The 26324-nt window shown below is 57.0% G+C and overlaps 1 protein-coding gene across 4 annotated transcripts in view; it reads right to left on the minus strand.

Annotated features, from left to right (window-relative positions):
- ASAP2 (ArfGAP with SH3 domain, ankyrin repeat and PH domain 2) overlaps positions 1 to 26324 on the minus strand; it is a 167743-nt gene that overhangs the window by 36152 nt on the left and 105267 nt on the right. For all 4 annotated transcript variants that reach the window (XM_051833312.2, XM_051833313.2, XM_051833314.2 and 1 more), the window contains 8 exons: positions 25332 to 25417; positions 19447 to 19522; positions 19219 to 19305; positions 12611 to 12714; positions 12446 to 12515; positions 6383 to 6470; positions 2593 to 2641; positions 2328 to 2494 (listed from right to left, as the gene is read on the minus strand). In XM_051833312.2, the coding sequence (XP_051689272.2) occupies positions 2328 to 2494; positions 2593 to 2641; positions 6383 to 6470; positions 12446 to 12515; positions 12611 to 12714; positions 19219 to 19305; positions 19447 to 19522; positions 25332 to 25417 (727 nt within the window). The remainder of the gene's footprint in view (positions 1 to 2327; positions 2495 to 2592; positions 2642 to 6382; positions 6471 to 12445; positions 12516 to 12610; positions 12715 to 19218; positions 19306 to 19446; positions 19523 to 25331; positions 25418 to 26324) is intronic.

Genomic DNA, 26324 nt, shown 5'->3' on the forward strand with positions numbered 1-26324 from the left:
AAATGACTCCAACAGCCGGGGCTGAGCCAGGCCAAAGCAGGAGTCAGGATCTCCACCCGGGTCTCCAATGTGGGTGCAGGGGCCCAAGCACTTGGGCCATCTTCCTCTGCTTTCCCATGTGCATTAGCAGGGAGCTGGATGGGAAGAGGAGCAGCTAAGACTTGAGCCGGTGTTCCCGTGGAGTTACAACACAGGCGGGGACCCTCACGAGCCACATCCCACCACGTGCAGGGCCGGCACCGCAGCCCTCCCATCACAGGTGCCAGTGAGTGCACAGCCACGCCCTCCCCTCACAGCACCTTCCCTCTCTCACTGCAGCACCCTCCTCCGGGTACTCGGCACACACGGGGGACCCCAGAAATGCTGGATGGATGAAAGCTGAGGGCACTGAAAACGGGGAATTAAAATGGAGAGGAGGCCGGCGCCGCGGCTCACTAGGCTAATCCTCCGCCTTGCGGTGCTGGCACACCGGGTTCTAGTCCCGGTCAGGGCGCCGGATTCTGTCCCGGTTGCCCCTCTTCCAGGCCAGCTCTCTGCTGTGGCCAGGGAGTGCAGTGGAGGATGGCCCAAGTGCTTGGGCCCTGCACCCCATGGGAGACCAGGAGAAGTACCTGGCTCCTGCCATTGGATCAGCACGGTGCACTGGCCGCGGTGGCCATTGGAGGGTGAATCAACAGCAAAGGAAGACCTTTCTCTCTGTCTCTCTCTCTCATTGTCCACTCTGCCTGTCAAAAAAATAAAATATAAAAAAAATAAAAATAAAAAAAATGGAGAGGAACGAACCTGGAGAGGAACTTGAGCACATCATCGCGGCCCAGCGGAGCCGGAGTCTTCAGGTCTGCTGCTGCCTAAGAGATTCACGGCAGGGACAGGTCGCAGCCCGGCTCACCCGGTGCTCCTGAAGTTTTTTTAAAAACGCTCAAAACTAGAGAGCCTCTTCCCCACGCTGGGAAATACCGCGGGAATGTGTGCTGGCCCTCGTGGCCTATTCCCCGGAACCTACGGTGCTTCTGCGGGGACACGAGCCTATGTTCCCGTATCACCCATGCTGTCCTATCGTTTCCAAACAACAGCGCACACGGCCTCAGCGTCTTCAGTGTTTTAAATACCCAAGAGTGCACCGTCTTTCTCTCTGCTCAGGGAAGGGCAGCATTCACTACTGATTGCTCCCTGTGTCATCGCTTGGCAAAGAGACATTTGCTAACGAATCCAAGACCATGCGTAGCCTTCAGGGTCACAGGACTCCAACGTCTGCTCGATTTTGGTGTGCTTGCTTTTTATAAAGCCTGTCATGGATTGGAGGGATGGACAGGTAACTGACCACGCCAGCTGACCCACAATGCTCCTCCTTTAACACGGGTTCAGAAAGGCTGGCGTGCAGTTCCCCGCTGCATCCTGACCAGAGCAAGCCCATCCCTTATACTTTTCAAATACTAGCCTCATCCATTAAAACAAAACCTCTGGGGCCGGCGTTATGTTGCAGTGGGTTTAGGCTGCCGCCTGCAACAACGGCATCCCATGTCAGGGCACTGGTGTGAGTCCTGGCTGCTCTGCTTCCACTCCAGTTCTCTGCTAACGCACCTGGCAAAGCAGTGGAAAATGGCCCAGGCCTGCAGGACCCTGCACCGACGTGGGAGACCTGGACGGAGTCTGGCTTGGTCCAGCCCAGGCCACAGAGGCCACCTGGGAAGTAAATGAACGGGTGGAAGACCTGTTTTTTTCTCTCTCTGCTTCTGTCACTCTTTCAAATAAATAATGTATGTAAAAAAATAAACATTAATATCTCATCTCACTGAGTGTGACAGGTGCAAAGGACCTGTCCTCCACTTCACAGAAAGGAAAACTGACGCCTCGCAAGGCTGCGGCCCCTCCAGGTCCCCGGGCCGGGCCACAGCCCAGAGTGACTGCAGAGATTCTACAGAGCAGCACAGCGTGAAGATGGCAGAAACCCCGGGCAAAGCGGCCTGCGCTGGGCTTCCACAGCCGCTCCAGGCCCCTGTGAGGCCGGATGCCCTTGGTCTCACCCTCACTGCGCTCTTCAGTTCTCCTTTCTCAAAGAGCTCTGAGATCTTTACAGCGCCATCAGGCTGTCTCTGCCTTGTCTTGCTCAGTGGGCCGGCAGACAAGCCTCTGGTGCCCCAGCCCCCGCTGCCGCCTGCACACAGTTCATTAAGCATTTGTGTGATGGGATGAGCTCAGGCTGAGCTGCACTTCATGTCGCGTTGGACGGGAAAGGAAAACCAACGAACGGGTACGAGCTCCCGAGAGCATGCGCGTGCACACGCGCACGCACACGCACACGCACACGCGCGCGCGGCCCCGCTCACCCGGCGCCCCGCAGTCGCAGCACACGGCGTTGCCCGGCATCCTCCGGACGTCGGAGATGATCTCCCTGGTCAGCTCCTGCACGATGTTGTTCTCGCCGGCGCTGTCGTCCCCCTTGAACGCGTTGTTCAAGGCCTCCTCTTTGCTGTTCTGCAGCACGGACATCCATCTGGAAGGAGCAGTGAGGCGGGGTTAAGTCCCCCACGCGCCGCTGGGCCTGGGCCTGGGCCTGCCTCTGGCCCCTCCCCACCCCTCCCCGGAACTCACATCTGACATTCCTGCTCGTCCTCTGCCTGGAAGTGGTACGTCCTGTCATCTGTGCGGCAAGAGACACTCGGTCAGCTGCCAGCCCAGGTAGAAGTCGCACACCAGCCGGCTGCTAATTACCCTCCAGAATCCCCCCAGCCCTCTGCTAGGAAATTAGCCAGGCGCATTCAGAGGAGCAACCCTCTGCCTTTGCCCCGTAATTGTGGTTTTTCTGATGCAAGTTAGCCAACCTGCCCAACTCCCCACCCCAGGCCACAAGGGTACAGCTTGCGGCTGTTTGATGCAAAGCATCACTGTCCTCTCAGAAACCGCACCTAACTACAGGCTGGCCCCCAACAAGCGACTGTCAATGCCCTCTGAAGCCTAGAACTCTCTCCCTAAAGAGCGTATCTCGCAAGTTTTCTGGCTTTCTCAGAAAAAGGTCAGTGTGAGGACTTCTGAGAACAGCATGCTTTGGGAGTCCCACGTTGCAAATATACCTAAAACAACAGGGTATTCTTAAACAATGGTCTGATAGAAAATTGTATGTCCACACACTGCCGCCGGCCTGTGGGGCAGGGGGAGGCGTGGGGTGGGACGATAGCACTTTTGCAGCCCAATCACTAAGATGAATCCAAACTGAGGGACAGCTGACCAAAGCCCGGATCAGTCCTGGGAGGCAATGGGAGCCTGGTCTGTACAGGCAGCAGGACACCGGGGAGGAGAACAACTAAACACCGCCTGGGGTCCCAGCCGGATCGCGGAGCGGAAAAGCACATCCGTGAAGAACCGGAGGGTGTGAGGCAGACACCGGGGCCACGGCACCACGCCATGCCTAACTTCCTGGTTTCGACCACTGAGCGTTGGTGGATCACACGCACTATTTGTGGATGACTGCACCAAGACATGACCGCTGGGGGAGGCTGGGTGGGGCACCCACATTCTCCGCCTACAGTCAGTCCGAAAACAAACCGATAAATCAACTTAAACAAGAAGAGCATAAAGGGCGGAGCTCCGGTTTCTGCACAGGGCAGAGCAGAAACACGGGGTCCTCAGGGAGCCACGGTGAGCACCTGTGCCCCTAGAAACGCGCGCGTGCGCACACACAGCACCCTCCAGGTGTGGGCTCCTCTGAAGGCACTCTGCTCCTTGGAACAGCTCAGGGTCAGGGGTCTGGGCGGAGGCTGCAGCCCAGGGAGGCTGCACAGAAAAGCACGCAGAGCCGGGGCGGTGGACGTGTATCTGCTGCACATTTCTTGTTTAGCACCAGGAGACCGGGCTCACTGAGGAGAGGAACAGTTTAAGGGAACTGTTTCAAGTTCGGAGAAATGAACTTGATTTGTGGCTGAGCCAGGCTGAGGTGCGGAGGGGGAACAGCCGGGCAGGCCGTTTCCTCCTGCTCCTGGGTGCTGGGCTCCTGAGCTCCACACCCACAGCCCGAGACCCCAGAGCCCTGGTGGTTTGCTCGCTAAGTGGGTCTTGGGGTTCCTGGAAGCTGTCTCAGTGCAGGGTCTAACACTAAGCTGCCTCATGGCCAGATCTGAAGCAGCTCGGGGAGACAGCGGGAGGAGCCAGCTTCCTCTGGCTGATCTCGGCATCTAACAGGTAAGAACTGGAGGGGCAGGAGTCACAACTCCGTGGAAAGGGCCAATAAACATCCCCCTCCCGCAAGCTCCCTGGAGATGCCTATGTCGCCAGAGAGCAAACACCACGCAGCAGAAAAGCCAGACAACACGGTGGGGCCAGTCCGAGCTCTGACATGCTGGTGGCCTGGGAGGACCGCCCTGGGCTTAGGCTCTGGCTCCTACTGGCCATGAGCAAGCCACACAGACCTGGAAAGTGACCAAGTCCCTCAGGGCTCATCCTATTCAGGGAACTGGCCTGGGTGGCCTCAAAGTCCTCCTGTCCCCTCAGCCCCACCCAGTCTGCCAGTTCAAGCTGAGGACAAATGACTCAGGCCTTAAATCTGCTAAGGGGTGGGTCAGTCTGAGGTCCTGAGGTTAGACGAACTTGGCCTTGACCCACCCTGTGCCCACTGAGCTGTGATCACAACAGGAAATCCCCATCTTGGGGAAAGAATGGAAAAAGAGGATCTTGCAGCAAACGGCTGGGGGCAGCGGTCAGCCTGCCTCTGTCCTGTGCCTCAGGGCACATTCCAAGATGACCGAGCAAGGAGCAGGAACAGGGGGCGAATGGGGTCCTGACAGACTCCCCGCTGAGTTATTCTCATCCCCCTGCTCTGGCTGAGAGGGAAGCAGCCCCTCCTGAGTCAGGAAGTCAGGTCCTGACCCAGGCCCCCCCCTCTGCAGGCCCACTACCCTGGAGCTGTCACTCCCGTGATGCGTTTCCTGGTGAATCTCGGGGCGTCCCGCCGGTTTCCAAGTGTCCCTACAGCACCCCACAGCTGCACAAAGCACTCTCACTGCTGATAAGCCAGGGGGCCAGTGCTTTGGGAAACCGCTGAGCATGTAAAACCCGTAGGGCTGGGATTTACTGTCCCAGGGAGGGCCGTTCTGCAAGGTGACGATGGCCCCTGGCAGGGCTGCGTGGTTTGCGGTTCTTCCTAAAGGTATCTGCCGCACCCCACGCTGCAGTAAAGACCGGATGGAGGCTTGGCAAATGCCAGCTTGCCGCAGCCCTCCGGTGCAGCCACCGTCCCCGGTGTGAGCCGCGTGCACACTGCCGGTCCTCCCTGGGGCTGCGGATGCCCTGCACGCGGGGTACTGGGCCAGGGTCCTCCCTGCGGGGAGCCCAGCCAGGCCCGGCTCACAGGGACTCCCGTACTGAGGGGCACGCTGCACTCTATGAGGTGGCCCCGGGTCGCCACCTCAGGAGATACAAAGGCCCCAAGCCCCCCGAGTCTTCCCAGCCGCAGGAGTGCCCCAGGCCCCACCCGCAGGCTCCGCATGTAGCGGACTCTGATCACGGCCGGTTCGCGCCGCGCCGCGCCGCCCAGACAGGCCGAGAGCAAGCGGGACGGCACGAGCGAGTCTGGGGCCCTGCTAGACGGGGCAGGGACGAGCTCGAAGCAGGACAAAGTGACCACGGGGTAACAAGTCAGTCTGGAGCCCACAGAACATTAGGAACGGCCCCACGCGGTAATGACGTCGAGAACCCAGCGCGAGCCCAGCGAGGACGGAGAAGCGGAAGTTGCTCGCGGGGCTGATGCGCATGCGCCGCCACGTGACCGACAACTTCCGGGCCCTGGTTGGCACGAGGCCGGGCACTGGAGAAAGCGGCTCCTGAGGCAGGCAGCACGGTGCCATGCGGGCACAGGGAACTCCCGGGCCGCCGCAGCGAGGCCTGGGCCTGGGCTCCCCGCAGCCATAGCCCTGCCTGCCCCACGGAGCCCCGGGACGCAGGTGCAGCGCGCTCCTCCCGTCGGAGCCCTCGTCTGCGGGGGAGTGGGCAGCCATCCTCACGGGCGGCCCTGTGGTGATTCTTCCACGCTCGCCACGAGCTAGCGGGAGAGGCTCGGGGAAGCGGAGCCCGAGGCAGTGCCGGCTCTGAAGCTCTGCGGACATCGCCCAGCGTGGGGGCGCCACCCACGTGGCCCTCGGACATCGCCCCGCGTGGGGGCGCCACCCACGTGGCCCTCGGACATCGCCCAGCGTGGGGACGCCACCCACGTGGCCCTCGGACATCACCCCGCGTGGGGGCACCACCCACGTGGCTCTTGCCCGCGTTCAGTGAGGCCGGAGGGCGTGTCTGGCACAACCTGCCCACCCACGGCCCCGGAGCGGCACGCGCGGCCCCCGGGCGAAGCCCCCAGCCCCGGCTCTCGCCCCAGGAACGCGGCAGAAGGCCTCACGTGAGATAAGGTCGAAGCACTTCTTCTCCTCGGGGTTGGCCTTCACTTGGCACGTCAAGAGGTTGAGCTTCGCTGGCGGCCGGTTCGCCTGTGGGACACACGGAAACGGGCGCGTGGGCACGGAGGACGTCGCTCGGGGCCGGAGCAGAGCAGGCGGGAGGGCGGAGGGCGCCCCGGGCCCAGGGCCCTGCCCGCGCAGTGCTGGGGTCTGCACAGCCCCGCTCCACAGGGCAGGGGCGGTGCCAGCTGGGGGGCCCCGCCATTCAGATCCCTGCTTCTGGCCTGAGCGCCCACGGCTGCTGGTGCTGTGTGCGTTATTAACCAGCACGCGTGAACCGCACACAGTTACAGAGCAGCCTGGGACGTGTCCGCAGCCAGCTCGCTGCCTAATGCCCGTCATAGCTACCGTCAACGCTCTGTCGTAAACATAGCTACCTCCTCATTCTTTTTTTTTGTGGTGAAAACATTCAAAATCTTCTGATTTTTTTTAAAGAGATACACACTACATCATCTACAGTCAGCCCTTCTGCAGAACTCTGACTGAAGTCCTTCTGAGCCTAAGCCTCGCTCCCAGCAGAGTCCTCTCAGAGCACAGACAGCAGGGAGGGCATGTCCCACCTCTGCAGGGGTGACAGGTGAGGCACTCAGCGCCCTAAAGGGCGACCAGTACTGTCGCTGCCAAGAAAACACACTTCGTGCCTCCACAACCCCCACCCCACAAGAGATCACAGCATCTCACACCTTTTGTCAGGTGCCTCAAAAATAGCTGTTTCACGACAGTTACAAACAATTCACACTTAGTTTTTAAAAGCAAAGGGCAGGCCGGCGCCGCGGCTCACTAGGCTAATCCTCTGCCTTGCGGCGCCGGCACCCCGGGTTCTAGTCCCGGTCAGGGTGCCAGATTCTGTCCCGGTTGCCCCTCTTCCAGGCCAGCTCTCTGCTGTGGCCTGGGAGTGCAGTGGAGGATGGCCCAAGTCCTTGGGCCCTGCACCCCATGGGAGACCAGGAGAAGGCACCTGGCTCCTGGCTTCAGATCGGTGCAGTGTGCTGGCCACAGCGGCCATTTGGGGGGTGAACCAACAGAAGGAAGACCTTTGTCTCTGTCTCTCTCACTGTCTAACTCTGCCTATCAAAACAACAACAACAACAACAAGACACCACTTGGGATGCCATGCCTGCATCCCATATTAGCGTGCCAAGATTCAAGTCCCAATCGGTTTCCAATCCAGCTTCCTACTGATGTGTACCCGGGGAGGCAGCAGGTGCAGGAAGTGGGGTCCTTGCCATGCACACAAAAGCTCTAGACAGTCCCCAGTTCCTGGCTTGGGTCTGGCCCAGCCCCGGCTCCTGGGGGCATCTGCAGAGTGAACCAGTTATTTGGGAGATCTCTGTCTCTTTCTGCCTTCCAAATAAATACATAAATAAAAATACTAAAAATGAATGTCTTAAAAGTTTACTTGTGGGGCCTGCGCTGTGGCATAGCAGGTAAAACTGCGTGCCGGTCCAAGTCCCAGCTGCTCCACTTCTGATCCAGCTCCCTGCTAATGCACCTGGGAAAGCAGCAGAAGATGGCCCAAGTCCTTGGGCCCCTGCACCCATATGGGAGACCTGGAAGAAGCTCTTGGCTCCTGGCTTCCAACTGGCCCAGCTCTGGCCACTGTGGCCATTTGGGGAGTGAACCAGCAAATGGAAGACTTTCTCTCCCTCCCTCTCTGTAACTCTACCTCTGAAATAAATAAATCTTTAAAAAAAGTTGGATAATCAGGACGGAACTTAGACTCTCCTGATCCTGATCTTGTCTCCTACATGGAAGTCATCGGCTGTCCTCCGTGGTCTGCAGACACGTCACTGAATTCCTGCATCCTCAGAAAACAGCATTAGGAGACTCCAAGCTCTGCCTAGTCTTGCAAACCTGGACAGTTCCCAGTAAAAGCACCATCAATTTTGGATCTTTACCAACAGGATTATGTGGCTGGCCCAAAAGCCAATACTCCAAGTGACACATTGCTCCAGTGACAAACAGGTGGCCATATCACATACGCACGCAAGCAAGTGCTTTACCACGGGTGAATGGACCACCAAGTGCGTCTATTCTGGTACCTCCCTGGGCCCATGCAACTGCCAGTGTGCCATGTTTAGAACCACGGGTGTCCACTGAGCACAAGACACAGGAGCAGTCAGAGGGGTGAACGCATGGTGATAAATATAGAAGCACCTTTCACAGACAAGCAGATGACTCCTCAAACAATGGGCGCTCCATTCACTCAGCTATTACCACGCGCTTACACAGGGCAGGCACCGTTCTAAACAATTTCCAGGAAGTAATCATTTACTTGTCCTATCTGCTCTCTGAATTAGGAACCACTCCGACTTTACAGATACAGGTACTGGCCTGTACCGACTAAATAATCTGATGAGAGTCACACCCATCACCTGACTGGGAGCAGTGGAGTGAGGGCTGGGACAAGTGTATCTGGCTCCAGGGCTCAGGCACCTTAGCTGCTGCTCTCCATGTCCATGGAGGCAGAGTCGTTACCTGGACTTATCTGGAAGAGCAGCAAAGAACCACCACATTTTCTTCCTCCTCATCTCTAACGTTCAGTCTTTCTGTCCCTGTGGACTGGGGAGAAGCTGCCCACTTCCCCTGGGCTAGCCACCACCCTCCAAGATGGATTTCTTACTGCACAGCACATGGACTCCACCAAATACAGAAAACTATTCCGTGCCTTTACTTGAACTCAGAATAACTGTAAAGGCATAAGTGTGGCTACAACTATTAAAAACTGACAGTCATAAAAAGGGCCCACAAAACACGTAAGCTGACAATCTTCAGATCAACCATTCTAGTTTCATATTAATAATTATTTGTTATTTGCCCATTCAGGATAAGTATCAGCTAGCAGCAAAACTGAAAGAAAAAGGTATGCAAGAAAAGTCTAGCCATGAAATTCCTTCCCAGGTGCAATTTGGAAGAAACAATATTGTGACTGGATTCAGCTACAGCACAGTTTTATGGAATTCACAAAGGACCAGGATTCCCTGAGAAGCTCTGGTTGTGTAGAAAACTCAGGACTGAGTGGGCGAAAACCACCTGTAGCCTCAGCATTGGCCGCAGGGGCACAGTCATCAGTGACTTTCCCTTTTTAATCGCGCCATTCTTTTTCCCAATGTATCAAGTTTTTAAAAGTGTGGATTCTCTCTGCACGACTGGAGATCATTTTTCGACCTTTCAGATGGTGTAAGAGTTGCTGAATGTCTGCTTCTACTTAGCACAGTCCCAGGCCTCGCTGGTGTGGCCACGCCGTGAGTCTGGCAAAGATGCTGCCTGATGAGAATCACTGCACCTCACGGACCCCTTCCTCCTGCTCTAGAAAACACACTGGGCCTCACTGACTCCGTCCCGGACGTCTCCCCTCCCCGGCTCGAATCCAGAAGTCAACATTTCACTTTGGGAGCTGCCCACGCCCTGGGAAGACTGTTCCTAACACTGCAATCGCTTACACCACACACAGACCCCATTCCCAGCTGTGCGCTCCAGGCTGCACCGAGATTCCCACTCGTCAAAGCTTCAGAAATCTGCCGCCGTCCCTGACAACAAGCTAGTACATGCAGGAGCTGCTGGCCAAGCAGGCAAGCTACAGGAGCAGGCAAATCACAACAGAAGCTAATGAGAAAGGCACCTGTCGGCCCCCCTCAGCTTGGGTTCATCCACACCACCACGTGCACACACTCTGGACACGGCAGTGGGGAGGGGTCTTCAGGGCGCTCACTTCCAGAAAGGGAAAGAGAGAGAGAGGACTCAGCAACTGAACGCAGGGCTGGACACCAGTGGGCGGTGGCCAGGACAGAGCCACCTGCTGCTCTGCGGAAGTCGGGGTGGGTGCATCTCGGAAGTGGAGACTCCCTGGAGAGAGTGCCCCCCACCACCAAACGCACTCCTCAAGCACGAAGGTCGAAGGTCATGAGACAAGCTGAGCCCTTGCCCTCCCACAGCACCTGTCGTTCTATCAGCCAAACAGCAGGGCGACCCCCAGACTTCAGGGAGAACAAAGCCTCCGTGTGTCCTGAGGGGAAGCTCAAGTGACAAAAGTGACTCAAAGTGAGGTCCATCGCAGCAAAGCATCGCTGGGCACGTTGTCGTCCACCGGGCAGTGAGAGCCACCCAGGGGCTTACCCCGAGGCCCCAGGTCCTGGGGACTGTCAATGAGGCAAAGATAGCTGTGGCATAAGGGCTACAAGAGCAGGAAGTGACACTCAGCCTCGCTTTATGACAGGTTCTGCGTGGTGGCAGTAACTCAAGTTACAACAACCAGACCCACAACGACTGGAGTCACAGAGGCGAGATGAAGAAGGGACCCCGTCACCATTTAAGGCCTAACCTTAAAGATGAATGACGCCGAAATAAATTGTTTCCTCAGACGACGGCGCCCATACCACCCATCCCCACACCCCACGGATCTATCTACAGCGAAGAACATTGCACAGGGGTCCTAACCGGGCAGCCGCAGGAGTGAGGTGGTGACCACACAGCCAGGGGGAGCTGGCTTTCGGAGAAGAGAGATGGCCTTCTGTTGTGCAGTCAAGAGCCACAGTCAACCAAGAAGCCCCTGTAGACTACCCTTGGTGTAAACTATAGAGGGACTTCAAAATGTCCACGGAAAAATGGACTTTACAAAATAAGTTTGTTTGATGAAAAGCAATAGTTTTTGCATAATCTGTATTTTAAAAGACCCCCCTGGGCTGGCGCCACGGCTCACTAGGCTAATCCTCTGCCTGCAGCGGCCGGCACCCCAGGTTCTAGTCCCGGTTGCTCCTCTTCCAGTCCAGCTCTCTGCTGTGGCCTGGGAAGGCAGTGGAGGATGGCCAAGTGCTTGGGCCCTGCACCCGCATGGGAGACCAGGAGGAAGCACCTGGCTCCTGGCTTCGGATCGGCACAGCGCCGGCTGCAGCAGCCATTTGTGGGGTGAACCAATGGAAGGAAGACCTTTTTCTCTGCCTCTCTCTCTCACTGTCTAACTCTGCCTGTCCAAAAAAAAAAAAAAAAAAAAAAAAAAAAGACCCCCTTGAATGCAGGATTTCAAAGCTTTTTGCACCAAAATATTCTTATCTTTTAATTCCATTTCCCCCCAAATTTTCTGACGTTTCCTTACGGTTCTAGTTTCTCCTCCTATAAAGGAACTGGCAAAAATGACAGGACTCCAGGGGAACACGCCCTTGGCTTCAACGTCACCCTTACTCTCTCTACTGTCCTTGTCAGCATTGAGAAGGGCTGTTTCTCAGGACCGTGCACTGAGTCACGACCTTGCCAGACGGCCCAAAAGGCCCCGCGCTGCTCCTGCCCACCTCTGCTTCCCAGAGGGAACAGGTGGCATGGGGCAGGGGGGACTGAGACAAGACTCACGATGCAGAGAGAGACAGGCCATCACTGCATTCTCATGACCTGCAGAACAGCACGCCCCTGAGCCCTGCACACTTCCAAAACCGTGTACCAGCCCACACGGTCACCACCAGCTCTGGTCCCACTAGGCCCAGGGAAGAGGAGCCTTGGGCTGCAGGGAGGGGCTAGGTGCACATCGGGGCTCATTTTCCTCTGAGCAAGCTCATCATTTGGGACCCCGTTTTCCTTGCACAGGCAGCAAAAAGGGCTTGATGACGGTAGGGTACACAGTACACCAGCTGTCCATCATCAGATGGCTGACATCGCTTTTCTCTTGGATTTCTGATGCTCCCACGTCCGGACCACGAAAACATTCGCCCCCACCCAGGGGAAAAAACAGACATCTTCCCCAGTGAGATGCGCGACTTCCCGAGACAAAGAGTCGCCTGGTGATGCAGTTTCTGGACGTCACACACTCCTGGACACAGCCAGCCAAATGGCTTGGTTACTGCCGACTCTGCAAGCTCGCCCGGCAGACAGGGCACCCGCGGGCGCAGGTGACCCTGCCGACAGGAACCCAAACGACAGGCTTTGCTCCCTTCATCCATCACACACACGGGGACAGCTCCTGTCCTCGGCCTTCGCCAGGGACCACGGCAGATAGAGTTACAGGAGACAGTACTCACGGTCCCGTGCGAGATGGTCAGAAAGCCATTCTTCACGGAGCACTTCCTCTTCTGCCACACCTTCCGGATCCTGTGGAGAAGCGGGAAAGACAACTGCGGTTTAGAGCTCTGGGACGCAGGGGCGCTGGACGCACGTCCTGTCCCCCGCCGCGCCGCAGCACCCACCCATCGCTCTTCTTGTACAGGCTGCCGCTGCGCTCTGTGCCGTGCTCCTTGTTGCCCTGAGGCTGGTGCAAGCTGTAGGCCGTGCTCTGGCGGATCTGGGAGTCCTGGAAAACACGCAAGACGGCGTTCTTAGCCCTGTGCAGGGCTTTTTTTAAAGCAGTACACCAAGGACATTTATGACTTTTTTTTTTTTTAGAAAAGTTTTACTTATTTAATTGAAAGTCAGTTACAGAGAAGGAGAGGCAGAGAGAGAAAGAGGGATCTTCCATCTGCTGGTTCACTCCCCAAATGGCCAGGCCAAAGGCAGGAGCCAGAGGCGTCATCCAGGACTCCCACATGGTGCGGGGGCCCAAGGACTTGGGCCAGCTTCCGCTGCTTTCCCAGGCCATTAGCAAGGAGCTGGATCAGAAGTGCAGCAGCCAGGACTTGTACCGGCACCCAGCTACGCCACAGGGCCAGCCCTTGACTTTTTTTTTTTTTTTTTTTTGAGACATTTCCCCGTCTCATCACCCCCAAATAAGGGACATAAGGCTCCTACGCAGGAACTCATGAATGCCATCTGTCAGGCAGGAGAGGGGCTGTCAGAACCCAGCATGAGCCCTGGCAGTAGCAAGAAGCTCCGGGAATGGCACACACATCCCTGCCCATCAATGCGTGTGTGTGCGTGTGCGTGTCCGTGTGTGTTGGGGGGGTGCTGAGTCCAGTCGCTACTGGTCTGGATCAAAGGGAGCCTGAATCACAGGGCAGACCATACACACAGGCAGGACACTCCATCTCAGGGCATGGACCAGTCATGAGTCCCAGGGGCCTATGTCCAGTGTCTGGCCTCCAACAAGGTACTCAACTGGTGCTTAACCCGGCTGAGAGAAGAGCTGGCGGGACCAGCACTGGCGATTCTGACAGATTTGATGGAAACGAGCAGAGGGGAGATGTGAACCAACGGCTGACAGGTCCAGCAGGCCTGGGCTGGAAGCTGCCTGCTTACCAAGAAGCCCCCAAAGTGGCCCACTGGGGACAGAAGAAACAGAAGCAATGGGGTGAAGCGACACGCGCAAGTGCAGAGCTCCTGAAAGCGAGAGCAGAGCTCAAGAGGGGCTCCGGCCTCCCATCTGCCGCTCCTCCCTCACTCCACGCCGCCTCTCCAGCTGAGCGCCCCCGGGGGAGACTAAACCCACCTGGACGACGGAGGAACTGCCCTGGAAGGCAGTGTGATGCAGGCTGAGAACAGGAGTCCTCGAGGGTGGACGGATGGGAAGGGGAGAATGGCAGGGAGAAGGGGGGCGGCAGCAGGGCCCAGGGATGTCCCAGGCAAAGGTAACAGAGGGCGGATGGGCGTGGCCACCACCCAGGGGAGGAGGGGCAAGGGCTAGAAGGGGCAGGTAGGCCGGTGTCTGGGTGCAGACTTCATCTCAAAGCACCCATGCACCCGTGAGCCACGTGGATTCTTGACAGCTTGGAAGATTTTGGAAGCACAGGCTTCTCACTGTGATGAGGCCCCATTCCCCTACTGTTTGGTCTTTGTGCATTTGTGGTCACATGTGAGAAAGCACTGCCTAATCCACGCACACAAAGATTTATGCCTAGACATCGCTTCTGGGAGCTTTATAGACTCTTCTGTCTCATCTCTTGGCAACCTTGAGAATCAACTGACCATTAACATAAAGGGTTTATTTCTGGACTCTCCCATGGAACGGGAGGTGTACCGTTACGCTAGCGCTGCGTGCCTTGGTTATTACAGCTTTGGGGTAAGCTGTGGACTCAGATATGGGATCCCCAGGCCAGCACTGTGGCGTAGCTGGTGCAAGTGCCAGCTGCTCTACTTCCCATCACGCTCCCTGCTAATGGCCTAGGAAAAGTAGAAGATGCCCAAGTACTTGGGCCCCTGCCACCCACATAGGAGACCAAGATGAAGCTCCTGGCTCCTGGTTTTGGCCTGGCCCAGCCCTGGCTGTTTCGGCCATCTGGGGAATGAATCAGTGATGGAAGATCTCTTGCTCTCTGCTCTCCTTCCCTCTCTGTAAACCTGACTTTCAAATAAATGAATAAATCTTTTTTTTTTTTCCTTAAAAACTTAGAGTCCTCCAACTTTCTTCTTGTCTTTCAAGATCAATTTGGCTCCTCTGGGTCCCTTGCGTTTCCGTATGAATTTTAGCATTTAGCTTGTTAATGTCTGCAAAGAGGCAGCTGGGATTTTGACAGGAACTGCGACGAATCTGCAGATCAATTTGGGGAGTTCTGTCATCTGAGGAATATTAAGTCTTCCAGTCCGTGAGACACGGATGTCTGGCACTGACTTTTAATATGCATGGAGCAACTCGGCAAAGAACGTCTTCATCGGAGCCTTCAAAAATGTGCGGAGGCACCGACAGCTGACCCTCAAGCAAGCAGACTCCCAAATGCCAGAAATGACTTCCTGTCCCGGAAGACTGCTGTCTCTGAACAACCAGGGCAAAGCTCCCTCTCGGATGGGGCTGGAGCCGGCGTCCGTATTGTCCCAAAGAGCGGAGCATCAGCACTGCCAGCTCAGAGCAAGCCAGCATTAAAGGCCGCTGGGAAATAACACAGGGGAGGAGAAACAGAGAAATGCTGCTCACCGCAGAAACCTCTGGGAGACTAAAAATAAACCTGTGGCAAGAACAGACCGCAAAGCCAGGAAACACACCTGCTGACTCGGGGAGGGAGGACACACCTGCACAACGCTAGTGGTGCCATCGAGGGACAGCACTGCTCAAGCGTCCGTGCCACACCCGTCCCTGAGAGCCACACGCACTGTGCGTGGTCGGGCACCGGGTGGGCGCAGGACCGCCTTCTCCACACAGGACTCCACACCACGCTTGAGGGGGGAATGCCCCTTTTACACTCTTCTTCTGATCAGCCCTCTGGAACACATTAAAAGCTGCAGCAAGTCTGACGCTGCGCTGGCACGGACAACTCGTGCTTTGTAAACAGGAGGACGATTATGCATTCAACTCAAACCCGAATGCGCTTGAGACCACGTCCATCTCCTCGAGGTGACCCGACACCCGCCTCGCTACTTCTGCGCTGTAGAAGAGCCAAGACTGCGCCACACCAGGGGCAGGACGTGCGGGACCCAGGCTTCAAGCAGCGCGACCTTGCTGGGCAGCTCCTCAGTAGCCCCCCTTGTCAGAAGCTGGCCCCCCAACGGCCAGCGTGATGGCGGAGCGGGTAAGGCTGCAGCCTGAGACGCTGCGTCTCATGTGAGCGCCAGTTCATGTCCCAGTTGTTCTACTTCCAGTCCAGCTCCCTGCTCGAGGCCCAAGAAAAGCAGTGGAAGATGGTGCAAGCGCCTGGGGCCCTGCACCCATGTGGGAGACCTGGAAGAGGCTCCTGGTTTCAGCCTTTCCCAGCTCTGCCTGTTGTAGCCATTTGGAGGAGTGAAACAGCAAATGGAATCTCTCTCTCCCTATCTCTGTGTGTGTGTGTGTGTGTGTGTGTGTGTATAACTCTGCCAAATAAACAAATAAATCCTTAAAAAAAAGAAAGAAGAAGCTGGCTTACCCGCCCCACCTGCTAGGATTCTGCCAACTCCTAATCACACCCCCGCGCCCCTCCAGCCAAACTCGCAGCCCTGGCATCATGGCTGGTGGGAAACCACCAGACAGCACCTGCCCCTGCCCCTCCCCTGACAGCCCTTCCCAGAGCTGCCTCCATCAGCGCCCTCACCGCCTTGCACATCGCTTTTCTCTCCCCAGCCTGGACTGTGAGCCCCTGAAGAGGTGAGAATGGCACGTGTGTCACTCTGATGTATGTGCATGTGTGTGCACACGTGTGTGCACTGCCTGGCTCAGTGCCCATTGAGAGAAGGGCGGGGGATGCGGGACGCCGTAAGCAGCTCTCCTACCAAGGCGGCCACGAAGGCCAGGGCAGGGCCCCAGGAGCTCGGCAGGGGAGGGGAGGCAAGGAAGTGGATACGGCATTTTCTGCTTAGGGCCAGATTCAGGTAGGACAAGGACAAACCCAGCTGGGAACGTCAGAGCGAGAAGCCGTCATGGCTGGGGTGGACGCTGCTGCCTGGCCAGCACACGCCGTCCACTGTATCCTGCAGACGGGGCCCTTCCCAAAGAGGCAGGCAAAGCTGACGAGGAGGCCGCGGCCGAGACCGAAGTGCTGAAGGGGTTAACTCTGCAGCAGGGATGCATTGTAAGTATTCACGGTACGAGTTTCCACTCTCTCATAAGCTTGGAATGTGTGCAATAAGACGACAGAAAAAGTCGAAGCAGTCACATCCTCTTTGGAGAGCGCAGCGAATGCCAGGGAGAAAACAGGAAAGTCAGGTGATCTGCAGGCGTGAGGCGCCCTGGGACCCCCGTGGCCCCGGCCGCATCCCCAAGGGCAGCCAGGGCGTGACGAAGCCCCCACCCTGCAGGGCAGGTCCTTCACGCGGCTGAGGTTTGAGCCGCAGGGAGACGGGCGGAGCAGCGGCTCCCGCCAGCCACGGAGGCCGCATGCACGGGGCGCGTGGCCTCATCTGTAGGAACTGTCATCCCACAGAACTCCTACAGTGCTGAGCAAAACCACTCTACACCTTGTTTCCCGAGGCACGGACGAGAATCCAACGGACAGGAACGAGGGCCTGTGTGTGACGAGGTCCCGATGCCCGCTTCTCCCGGCCATCAAAGGGACACAGGACGGAGCCCGGTCATGAAAGTAGTTTCACAGTGCAGCAAACGGAACCGATTCACCCTGGCTTGCTACTCGCAACTGTGTCCAGAGAGTCCAGTTTACTGTATTCCTCCCCCCAAAAGCGACTCAGAGCGCGAGACATGGACAACATGACACGGTCACAAGGGGACAGCAGAGCTGGGTCGTAGCGGGTCGTGGCTGGGCAGGAAGAGGAAAGTGAGACGGTGGAGCCGGACAACAAAACCACGGAACGGCAGCGCACGGAGACTTCCGGTGGGCGCCGCTAAGTCTGCTAAGTCTCGCGCAGAGCTGCAAGTGTCCCGCGCTCGGACGGCAGCCGTTCCCCCAACCTCCTGGTTCTGCACAGCCCAAGCAAGCTGCGCCTGCACACGCCCTGCGCTGCCAGCAGCCGCCGCGGCTCCACACCTGAAACCCGAGCTGCGTGGGGCTGCGGCCCCTTCCCAGACCTGGTCCCCAAACGCCCGGACACAGCTGCCCTGCAGGGCACTCTGGCTGGATCAGGCCACTGTCTGCTCCACACTCCAAGCTTCCACCCCCACTCTGGTGTTTATGTTCCACGTCTGGGAGTAGCAGAGCATCGGGGCCTGCGCGCTCTAGCCTGGGAGGAAGGCCCCACGCTGGGAGGACGGGAGCCTCGCTCTGAGCTGCCCACACCAGCACCTCCTGGATGACCACCACCCTCTCCGGAGGGCAGGATGGGCACGGAGGCCGAGGACGTCCTCACGTCACCCTCAGACTTCAGACTGGGTCTTGAAACAGGACGTGCTCCGTGACTCAGACGGCTGCGGGCCGGGGTGCGCGGAGGTGGCTCCCGGAGGCAGGGCCCTCGCTTGGACAAGGCGCTGGGTAGAGTCCAGCCACGCAGGGAGGGGGCTTAAGCTGCTCCCCCTGCCCCAGGAGCCGCAGCAAAAGTGTAGACGGTGCACTCGGGAAATGTCTCTTTTACTACCATCTGTGCATCTAACAAGCTCCTGAGCCTTTAACAAAATCCACTACGACAAACGAGGCAGGGTTAAAATCCAAAAACGCTACCAGCTATTCACAGATACATGGAAGGAACGAGTACTTTTTGAAGGTTACAAATGCATGCAAAAGTCTCCGACTTATTAAAATATTACTTACTCTCCTAGACTTCGGTCACAAAAGGTAAATGCATTTGGGAGAAAAACAACAATATTCAGTTATAGTACAAGAACTTACAACAAAACAGAGCCTAGGCCGCTGCCAACAGTGAACTCTGTGTTCTGCTAAGTAGCTTAGTAATCCGTCTAGCCTCTACCAGACACACGCTCAGACACATTCTGCATAAGGAAGTGGGATTATTCTAAATCTGTATTGTAGGGGACATAAAAACTTCTTCTAAAAGTTACTTTTTAATGTTTTTTTTTTTTTCTTAAACAAGGCCTGGAACACACAAGTCATCACTGTCACGTGTCAGCACACAGAGAAGTCAGTGTGCGAGGGGTGAGAGCCGTGGGGAGGCGGCATAAGAAAGGCTAACTCCGGACACTCAACTCTCTCAGGGCTGGATGGACACACAGCCCCGGGCACAGACCTCTGCCAGAGGGGCAGTGTCCAGACCTGGCCGGCTGGGGGAACCACCCAGGCCCAGGCCCAGAGTAAGATGGCACAGATGGCCAGGGGTCCACGCGGCAGGCACCAAGGGCGACTCCTCCAGTGACCGCCACAGCAAAGCAGCTTTATACACAGTCATCTGGTCACGCTGGAGCTAACGCTTCCCCCACCAAACTGCCTGTCGGAAAACACGATTACGTAAAACTGAGAGGGCAAACTCGGTGTTTCATCGTGGGCTGACCCGGCCCCAGAGAGGGCCGTGGGCCACCAGGACGCGTGGGTTTCACGCTCCTCAGAGCCTAGGAGACACACACACACACACACACACACACACACGGCGGCGGCCTTTCAAAATTCAACCCCCTCACCTCCTTCTGCTCCACCTGCAACGCTGACTTCAGAATATCTCGGAGCTGCATCAGCTGCCGCCTCTCTTCATCCTGGGCCTGTTTGATCTGTACACACAAAGCAGAGTTAAGTCAGAGGGCGGCACCGCCCGGTGCTGGCAGGCCGGGGTGGGAACGCCACCCTCCCGCGAGCATTTAACCGCGGACGCGTGCGGCACGCAGGCGGCTCCTGCGAGGGAAGCCACTCACCGTGTGAAGATCGGTTGAGAGCGTTTCGATGGAAGGCTTGAGGCTTTCCACTGCTTTCAGTCCATCCTGGAAAAAACTAGGGGCAAAAGACAAAACAAAAACCGTATGAGGGCGTCTCCAAAAAGCTGGCGGCGAACGTCAGTGCCAACAAAACTGTGCGGATTCAGAAACGGCACCAAGATAAGCCCTGTGAATCGCACTTGCTGGGAGCGATCTGCAGCGGAAGTCAAAGAGGAGATCCTCCTGTCATTAGGTGGAGAAAGAGCATCCCAGGAAAATGATGGGCGGCCTCACGCAACTCCTGGGGACGCGAGACGACACGGAGCCTCAGCAGAGGGAACAGACAGGGAACCGAGTGAGCCCGTGTCTGCTTCTTCCTGACCCACAAGGAACGAGGCTGCTGTTCTCACGACCGGCGGCAGCACGGTTTTGAGTTCTGAGCACGCGACGCGAGGATCTGGAGAGCCCGGGTGCCCGTGAGCGTGAGCTGGCCTCGACGGCGGGAGCCAAGCGCCGGAGAGAAAGCTGCAGAAGACGGCGGGGTGGCTCTGTGGAGGAGGGAACCGCGCTGGCGGGACGCGAGCCCCCACGTCCAGGCCTCTGCATCTTTCAGGCTCGCAGCTCAGTGCCGCGCAGTGATTCACAGCCAGTGAGTCGGGGGACACGGTAGACGCGGTAGATGCCGGACAGCGTGCCACAGCCACGGCAGGCTGCGCTGGGCAGCCCTCCGAAGTGAGCGTGCACAGCCCTCGGAGGAGCGGACACAGGCTTCCCAGCGAGCTCGGGGGAGAGGCCGGGATGCCCGTGGGATCGGGCCTGCCCGCGTTCCCAGCCTCGATCCACTCATTCGCCCTTCACGTCCCTTGGTTCCACGCACAAGGCCTCTGCTCTGCTCCTCTGGGGCTGCCAATTCTGCCTCTTTGCAAACGGCACTCCTCTCTCTAGCCTTCTCCATACGCTCAACCGTTTCTTCTGGCTGATTCTCACTCGCTCTTTAATTTCAACACTGCCTTCTTGGTGACATCTCCCAGGATCCTCTGCTTCTTTGGTTTTCTAAAACTGATTTTCATTTTATTTGAGAGGCAGAGACAGAGAGGCCTCTTCCATGTGCTGGTTCACTCCCCAGATACCCGAGGGCTGGGCCAGGTCACAGCACGTGCAGGTCTCCCACGTGAGTGGCAGGGACCCCAGCACGAGCGCCATCATCTGCTGCCTCCCAGGGAGTGCATTCCAACCAGGCTTTCTCGTACGGGACGTGGGCACCCCAGGCCCCGACTTAGCCAAACACCTTAACCTGTAGGGCGTTAAGAGGCCTCCTTGCTACATTCTCTCAGAGAATTCTGTAGTTTGCTTCAAGACTCTGATGGTGTAACTGTAAAAATATGATCCTCCCATCAGCTCCGACGTTCACAGCGTCCACACAGCCCGGCACAATGTTCACGGCGTCCACACAGCCTGGCACCATGTTCACGGTGTCCACACAGCCTGGCACCATGTTCACAGTGTCCACACAGCCCGGCACGTGTTCATGGCATCCACACAGCCTGGCATGTGTTCTCGGCATCCACACAGCCTGGCACCGTGTTCACGGCGTCCAAACAGCCCGGCGCCGGGTTCATGGCATCCACACAGCCTAGCACCATGTTCACGGCGTTCACACAGCCCGACACATATTCACAGCATCCACACAGCCCGGCACCGTGTTCACGGCGTCCACACAACCCGGCGCCGGGTTCACAGCGTCCACACAGCCCGGCGCCGGGTTCATGGCATCCACACAGCCCGGCATATATTCACAGCGTCCACACAGCCCGGCACCATGGTCACGGCATCCACACAGCCCGGCACCATGGTCACGGCATCCACACAGCCCGGCGCCGCCGGGTTCTCCTGCTCTTCCCTGAGTGGAGAAATAAAGTAACACAGGCAGGAAGCAGAGTAGCAACTCCTGCCGGTTTCTCAGCTCAGGGTCTCCCAGGCGCCTGGGAGGTGTTGATTTCTACAAACTGGGCAGTGGCCCTGTGGGACTTCCCACACCACACGTGTCACCAACAGAAGGCTGTGAAACAGTGAGGTGGGACCGCGGGTGCAGTAATTCCAGCAGGAAGGGAGGGAGGGGCCCTGCACGCGGACGGCCGGTCACCGGCAGCAGCGAGCGCCTCGCCGCCATCCCCAAGAACACTTTACGGCTCCGTGCCTGGGTTCACGTCACTGGCCCAGCACCTGCACACTCCACGGCTCTATCTGAGCGTGTGTGGCCGCGGCCAGGGCAGGAGTGCCCCCTCCCGCCCCCAGCGTGGAACTGAAAAGGAAACTTGGAAACAAGTGCAGGGTTGCGTCTCGCCACGAACTCATCTACTTCTATTTTATTTACGTTTTCCCTTTAGGTGGCTCCCGTAATGACTTCAGTCCTTGAGAAACGGGCAGGAAGGGGGCGGGGAGAGAACAGGAGAGAGCTGGTGTGAGGACGTGGCGAGGCGCAGACCTGTGCCGAAATGCCCCCCGGGGAGTGGGACCAGGTGCACTGCTCTCAGAACCCTGCAGCCTGTAACACCCACCCCAGGCGTGAGGGAGTCCTCCCCCAACCAGGCGCGAGAGCACCCTCCCATCGGGCGCGAGAGCCCTCCCCGCAGGCTCGCGAGCACCACCCGAGGCGCGAGAGCCGGGAGCTTGACCAAACCCGCAGAGCCTTGTCCCTCACTGCCACCATCGATTCTGCCTCGACGCCGCCCTTGGAATGACAAGATTTTGGACTGAAGACTCAAGTTTCATCTTTGTCACAGCCCAGCCAGTCCTACCCACCTATCGAGTGGAAACCTCCTCCCTCTGATTCTCAAAATCCTCATCTTGCTGTGCCCTCCTCCCTCAGGCCTGTGCGGGCTCCCGGGGATGCTCTCAAAATGCCCCGGCAGTAGGGAAAGCGGCACGGGGCTGCGCCCGCCTGCTGTGGCCGTGACCCCCACACACAAGGCCCCCAGGGAGGCCGTCAGTGCTGCCCCACGTCACCCACGACACTCTCACATCAACGCCACCAAATCCAACTTCTCTTCTAGTACACATTTCCAAGCCCGACTTTCACACGTCTGCTCAGCGGACTGATGTGGATGGCGTGCCGTGCACACACACACATGTGCATGCTTGCATACATACACACATACACACACACACACACACGCACACGTGCCCACCAGGGCAGCAAAGGCCTGTTTTCAAAGGTTATTGAATTCATGTCCATAAAAGGCCAACTACTGCACTTCCCACAAGTGGACTGTTGCTACCCAACCGATCCGTTTGGGCAAAATAAAGGGGAAAAAAAGGAAATCCTAGAATAGCTTCGTCTTAAAAATAAAATATCAGCAAGGAAGCGACCCACTTCCTAAATTGCCTTGCAGAGGGTTAGCAGGGTGAGCACCGGAGAAGAACCTGCCTGGTGTTCACACGGGTGGGACACGGAGGGGCTGCAGATGCCACACCCTGCAGTCTGCAGCGGCCGGGGCAGTGTCTCAGCGCTGGGGGAAGCACTTGGACGTCCTCCTCTGGCCGGAACAGAAATACGCGTTCTCTAAGGCCCGCAGTCCAGCGGGAGCCGCCGACCGGAGGCCAGCAGAGGTGCTGCCGTCACCCAGCACAGCGAGAAGTAACTCCGCGGGGGAAGACGAAGGATGGCGGAGCCGACGGGACCCGTGAGCGAGGGCCCGGGGAGAGCGCAGCTGGGGAGGCACCAAGGGCCCAGAATGGCGTTCCAGGAAGAGGGAGTGCGCAGAGGTCTGTTTACCAGTCTGGCCAAGCCACGTGCACCTCAGCGCTACACAGGACAGCAGCCGTGGCTGCGTCCACTCTCGTCCACTCTCGTCCCACCCGGGCCGCGTCCACTCTCGTCCCACCCGGCCGGCTCCTCCTCGTTTGGAAGCTGCTTCTAGTCGGTGCCACTCTCATGCTCTGCACAGCTTTGCCTCGTTTGCTCATCTGCTTCCTGCCCCGTCCCCAAGAGACTGCGGCCCACGACCCTAAGAACTTGGTTTCCCTCCTCCTCGGCTCTTGGCTGGCCCAGCATATTCAAAGGAATCCTCTGTGAAAAGTGGTCCAGAGCCTCCACGCAGTCGGGAAAAAATCAAAAACCCATAACCAGGCAGTGAGGCCGCCCCGTCTCCAAGGCCTCTCCCCCACTCTCATCTTGCGCTGCTGTCACTCACTGGCCTTACATCTCCCCTCCTTCTGGAATGTTCTTCTCCCACTCCTCCTCGTCCTTTAGATGTCAGAACGTATCTCCTCCCATCCGAGTCCCTACTGCGTGCCAGGAGCTCGGGCCTGGCTGCTGGTGAATACGGCAGGGGACAAACGGGAGAAAAAAATGCCTCTCCTCAACCTGTCTAAATCACACCCTTCTGTTGGACACCTTCTTGGATTCTTGCACGTTGGAACACTGCGGGGAACGCCCAGGTCCCAAGTCCAGCCCCTCTGCTGATTCCCCGGCAGGAGCTATGCGTGCACATCAAACCACACTGCAGCACCCACCAGGCTCAGCACGGGGAGGGAGCGGGCAGCGGCCTGTGAAGACCAGCAGCTGGGGGTCAGGAGGAGAGACGGGGGTCGGGGTGAGGGGCTGATGCGGATGGCAAAGCTGAGAACTCGAGGCACCCCCAGAACACGGCAGCTTCTCTTTGTCTCCCACACACACCTTCCCCAGCCCAGCTCAGTCGTCCGTTTGATAGAGTGATATGTGAAAGTATTATCGGAATTTACGTACTGCATCAATATAATCTCATTGCTCTTTTACCAAGCAAAAACCATCTGAGAAGCACGTGTTGCATCAAGCTAGTTTGCTCCTCCTCTACAAAGAAAATAAATCTATTTGGGTTGGTCATGTGGCACAGCAGAGTCTGCTGAGTCCTGGCCCCTCTGCTTCTGATCCAGCTCCCTGCACACACACACGGATAGCTCAGGTACCCGGGCCCCTGACACCCACATGGGAGACCTGGATGGAGCTCCAGGTTCCTGCCTTCAACTTGGCCCAGCTCCAGCTGCTGTGGGCATCTGGCGAGTGAACCCGTGGATGGAAAATATTTCCTGTCTTTCAAATAAAATGAAAATCAATTTTTAAAAATTAAAATGTACATATATTTGAACCATTACTATGAGTTTTTCCATTGCATAATTACTTTTTTTTTTTTAAATTGAGCTATAACCCTCACAGCATGAGACTTCCGCTTGTAGGGGCCTGGTGCCATAGCACAGTGAGCGAAGATTCTGCCTGTGACGCTGGCATCCAATACTGGAGTCCTGGTTCAAGTCCCAGCTGCTCCATTTCCAATCTATCTCCCTGCTAATGAGGCTGAGAAAGCAGCAACAGATGGCTGTAGACTTGAGCCCCTGCCACCCAGGCTGGAGTTCTGGGCTCCTGGCTTTGGCCTGGTCCAGTCCTGGCTGTTGCAGCCACTTGGGGAGTGAACCAGAACATGGAAGACCCCTTTCTCTAAACATCCCCCCACCTGTCACTCTGTTCGTCAAATAAATACAACACATCTTTTAAAAATTTTACTCTTTGCAAGTGTGTCATTCCGTGGTTTTACACTCAAAAAAGCTGTGTGCTCACCAGCACTATCTAAACCCAGAACATCTTTAGCACCCCAAAACGAAAGCCTGGGCCCGTTGGCCGCCGTCTCCCATTCTCTCCTTCCCTCTGCAAAAGAGCGGGGTCACGGTGTGTGGCCTTCAGCGTCCGGCTCCCTTCGCCTCACGCACCGTCCAGGCCACGCATCAGTACCGCACTCCTTTCCCTGTGCTGCTTACCTGAGTGCTTGCTTTCCCCGATACACTCACAGATCTACCAGCAGTTGTCCTACGCGGAGGAACTATGTAACACGGCATCGTCACAAAGAACTTACTTGCACTGGGCATGAAAATATTTGATCAGATTCTGAAGCAAATCCACTCCCTTTTTAATCTTGATTTCATTGACCTTCAGCAGATACTGTTGAAAGAGAGAGAGAGAGAGAGAGATTGTCACAGAAGGAAGCAGAACACGAGATTCATGGGAGCCTCCGAGCGCAGCGTCTCCGTGTCTTCTACAAGGGGACAGCTCACGGCAAGTGCTTGGCATCTCCGGACGTCGCGACTCAGTGACTCAGCCTGCTGCCACACGAGCCACCTGACGGTCAGGCAGTCGGATGTGCAAGTGCCAGAATCCTACTAACCAGACGCTCTAGCAGCAGGCGCTGCTCCAGCCTCCCGGAAGACTGAAGATGAAAAGGATTTCTGCCCCTCTTGACTCCTGCTGTGTACATACTCTGTCCCAAGTACCTTTTTTCTAGATGGGTCATTACCCAGAATGCCAGCTGCTGCGATTCTGTGGCTAAGACCCTTGTCATCACGTCTCTAACCCCAAGACACTCGACATCAAAAAAAAAAAATCAATTATTACAAAGAGCAAATTGAAATGAATTAAGCCCACTTTTAACTTGGAAAATTCATTAAAAGCCATTAAAACATTAAGAAGCCCCAGGGACCTGCGAAACCAGCATCAGGAAATACATTTGGTCTTTTTTTTTTTTTTTTTAAAGATTTTACTTATTTATTTATTTGACAGGTAGAATTACAGACAGTGAGAGAAACAGAGAGAAAGGTCTTCCTTCCGTTGGTTCACTCCCCAATTGGCTGCAATGGCCGGCACTGCGCAGATCCGAAGCCAGGAGCCAGGTGCTTCCTCCTGGTCTCCCACGCGGGTGCAGGGCCCAAGCACTTGGCCATCCTCCACTGCCTTCCCAGGCCACAGCAGAGAGCTGGACCAGAAGAGGAGCAACTGAGACTAGAACCGGCACCTGTATGGGATGCCGGTGCCACATGCACAGGATTAACCTACGGCCCCTGTTCTTTCCTAA

The sequence above is a fragment of the Oryctolagus cuniculus genome, chromosome 2 (genome assembly GCF_964237555.1).
Source record: "Oryctolagus cuniculus chromosome 2, mOryCun1.1, whole genome shotgun sequence".
Taxonomy (NCBI): domain Eukaryota; kingdom Metazoa; phylum Chordata; class Mammalia; order Lagomorpha; family Leporidae; genus Oryctolagus; species Oryctolagus cuniculus.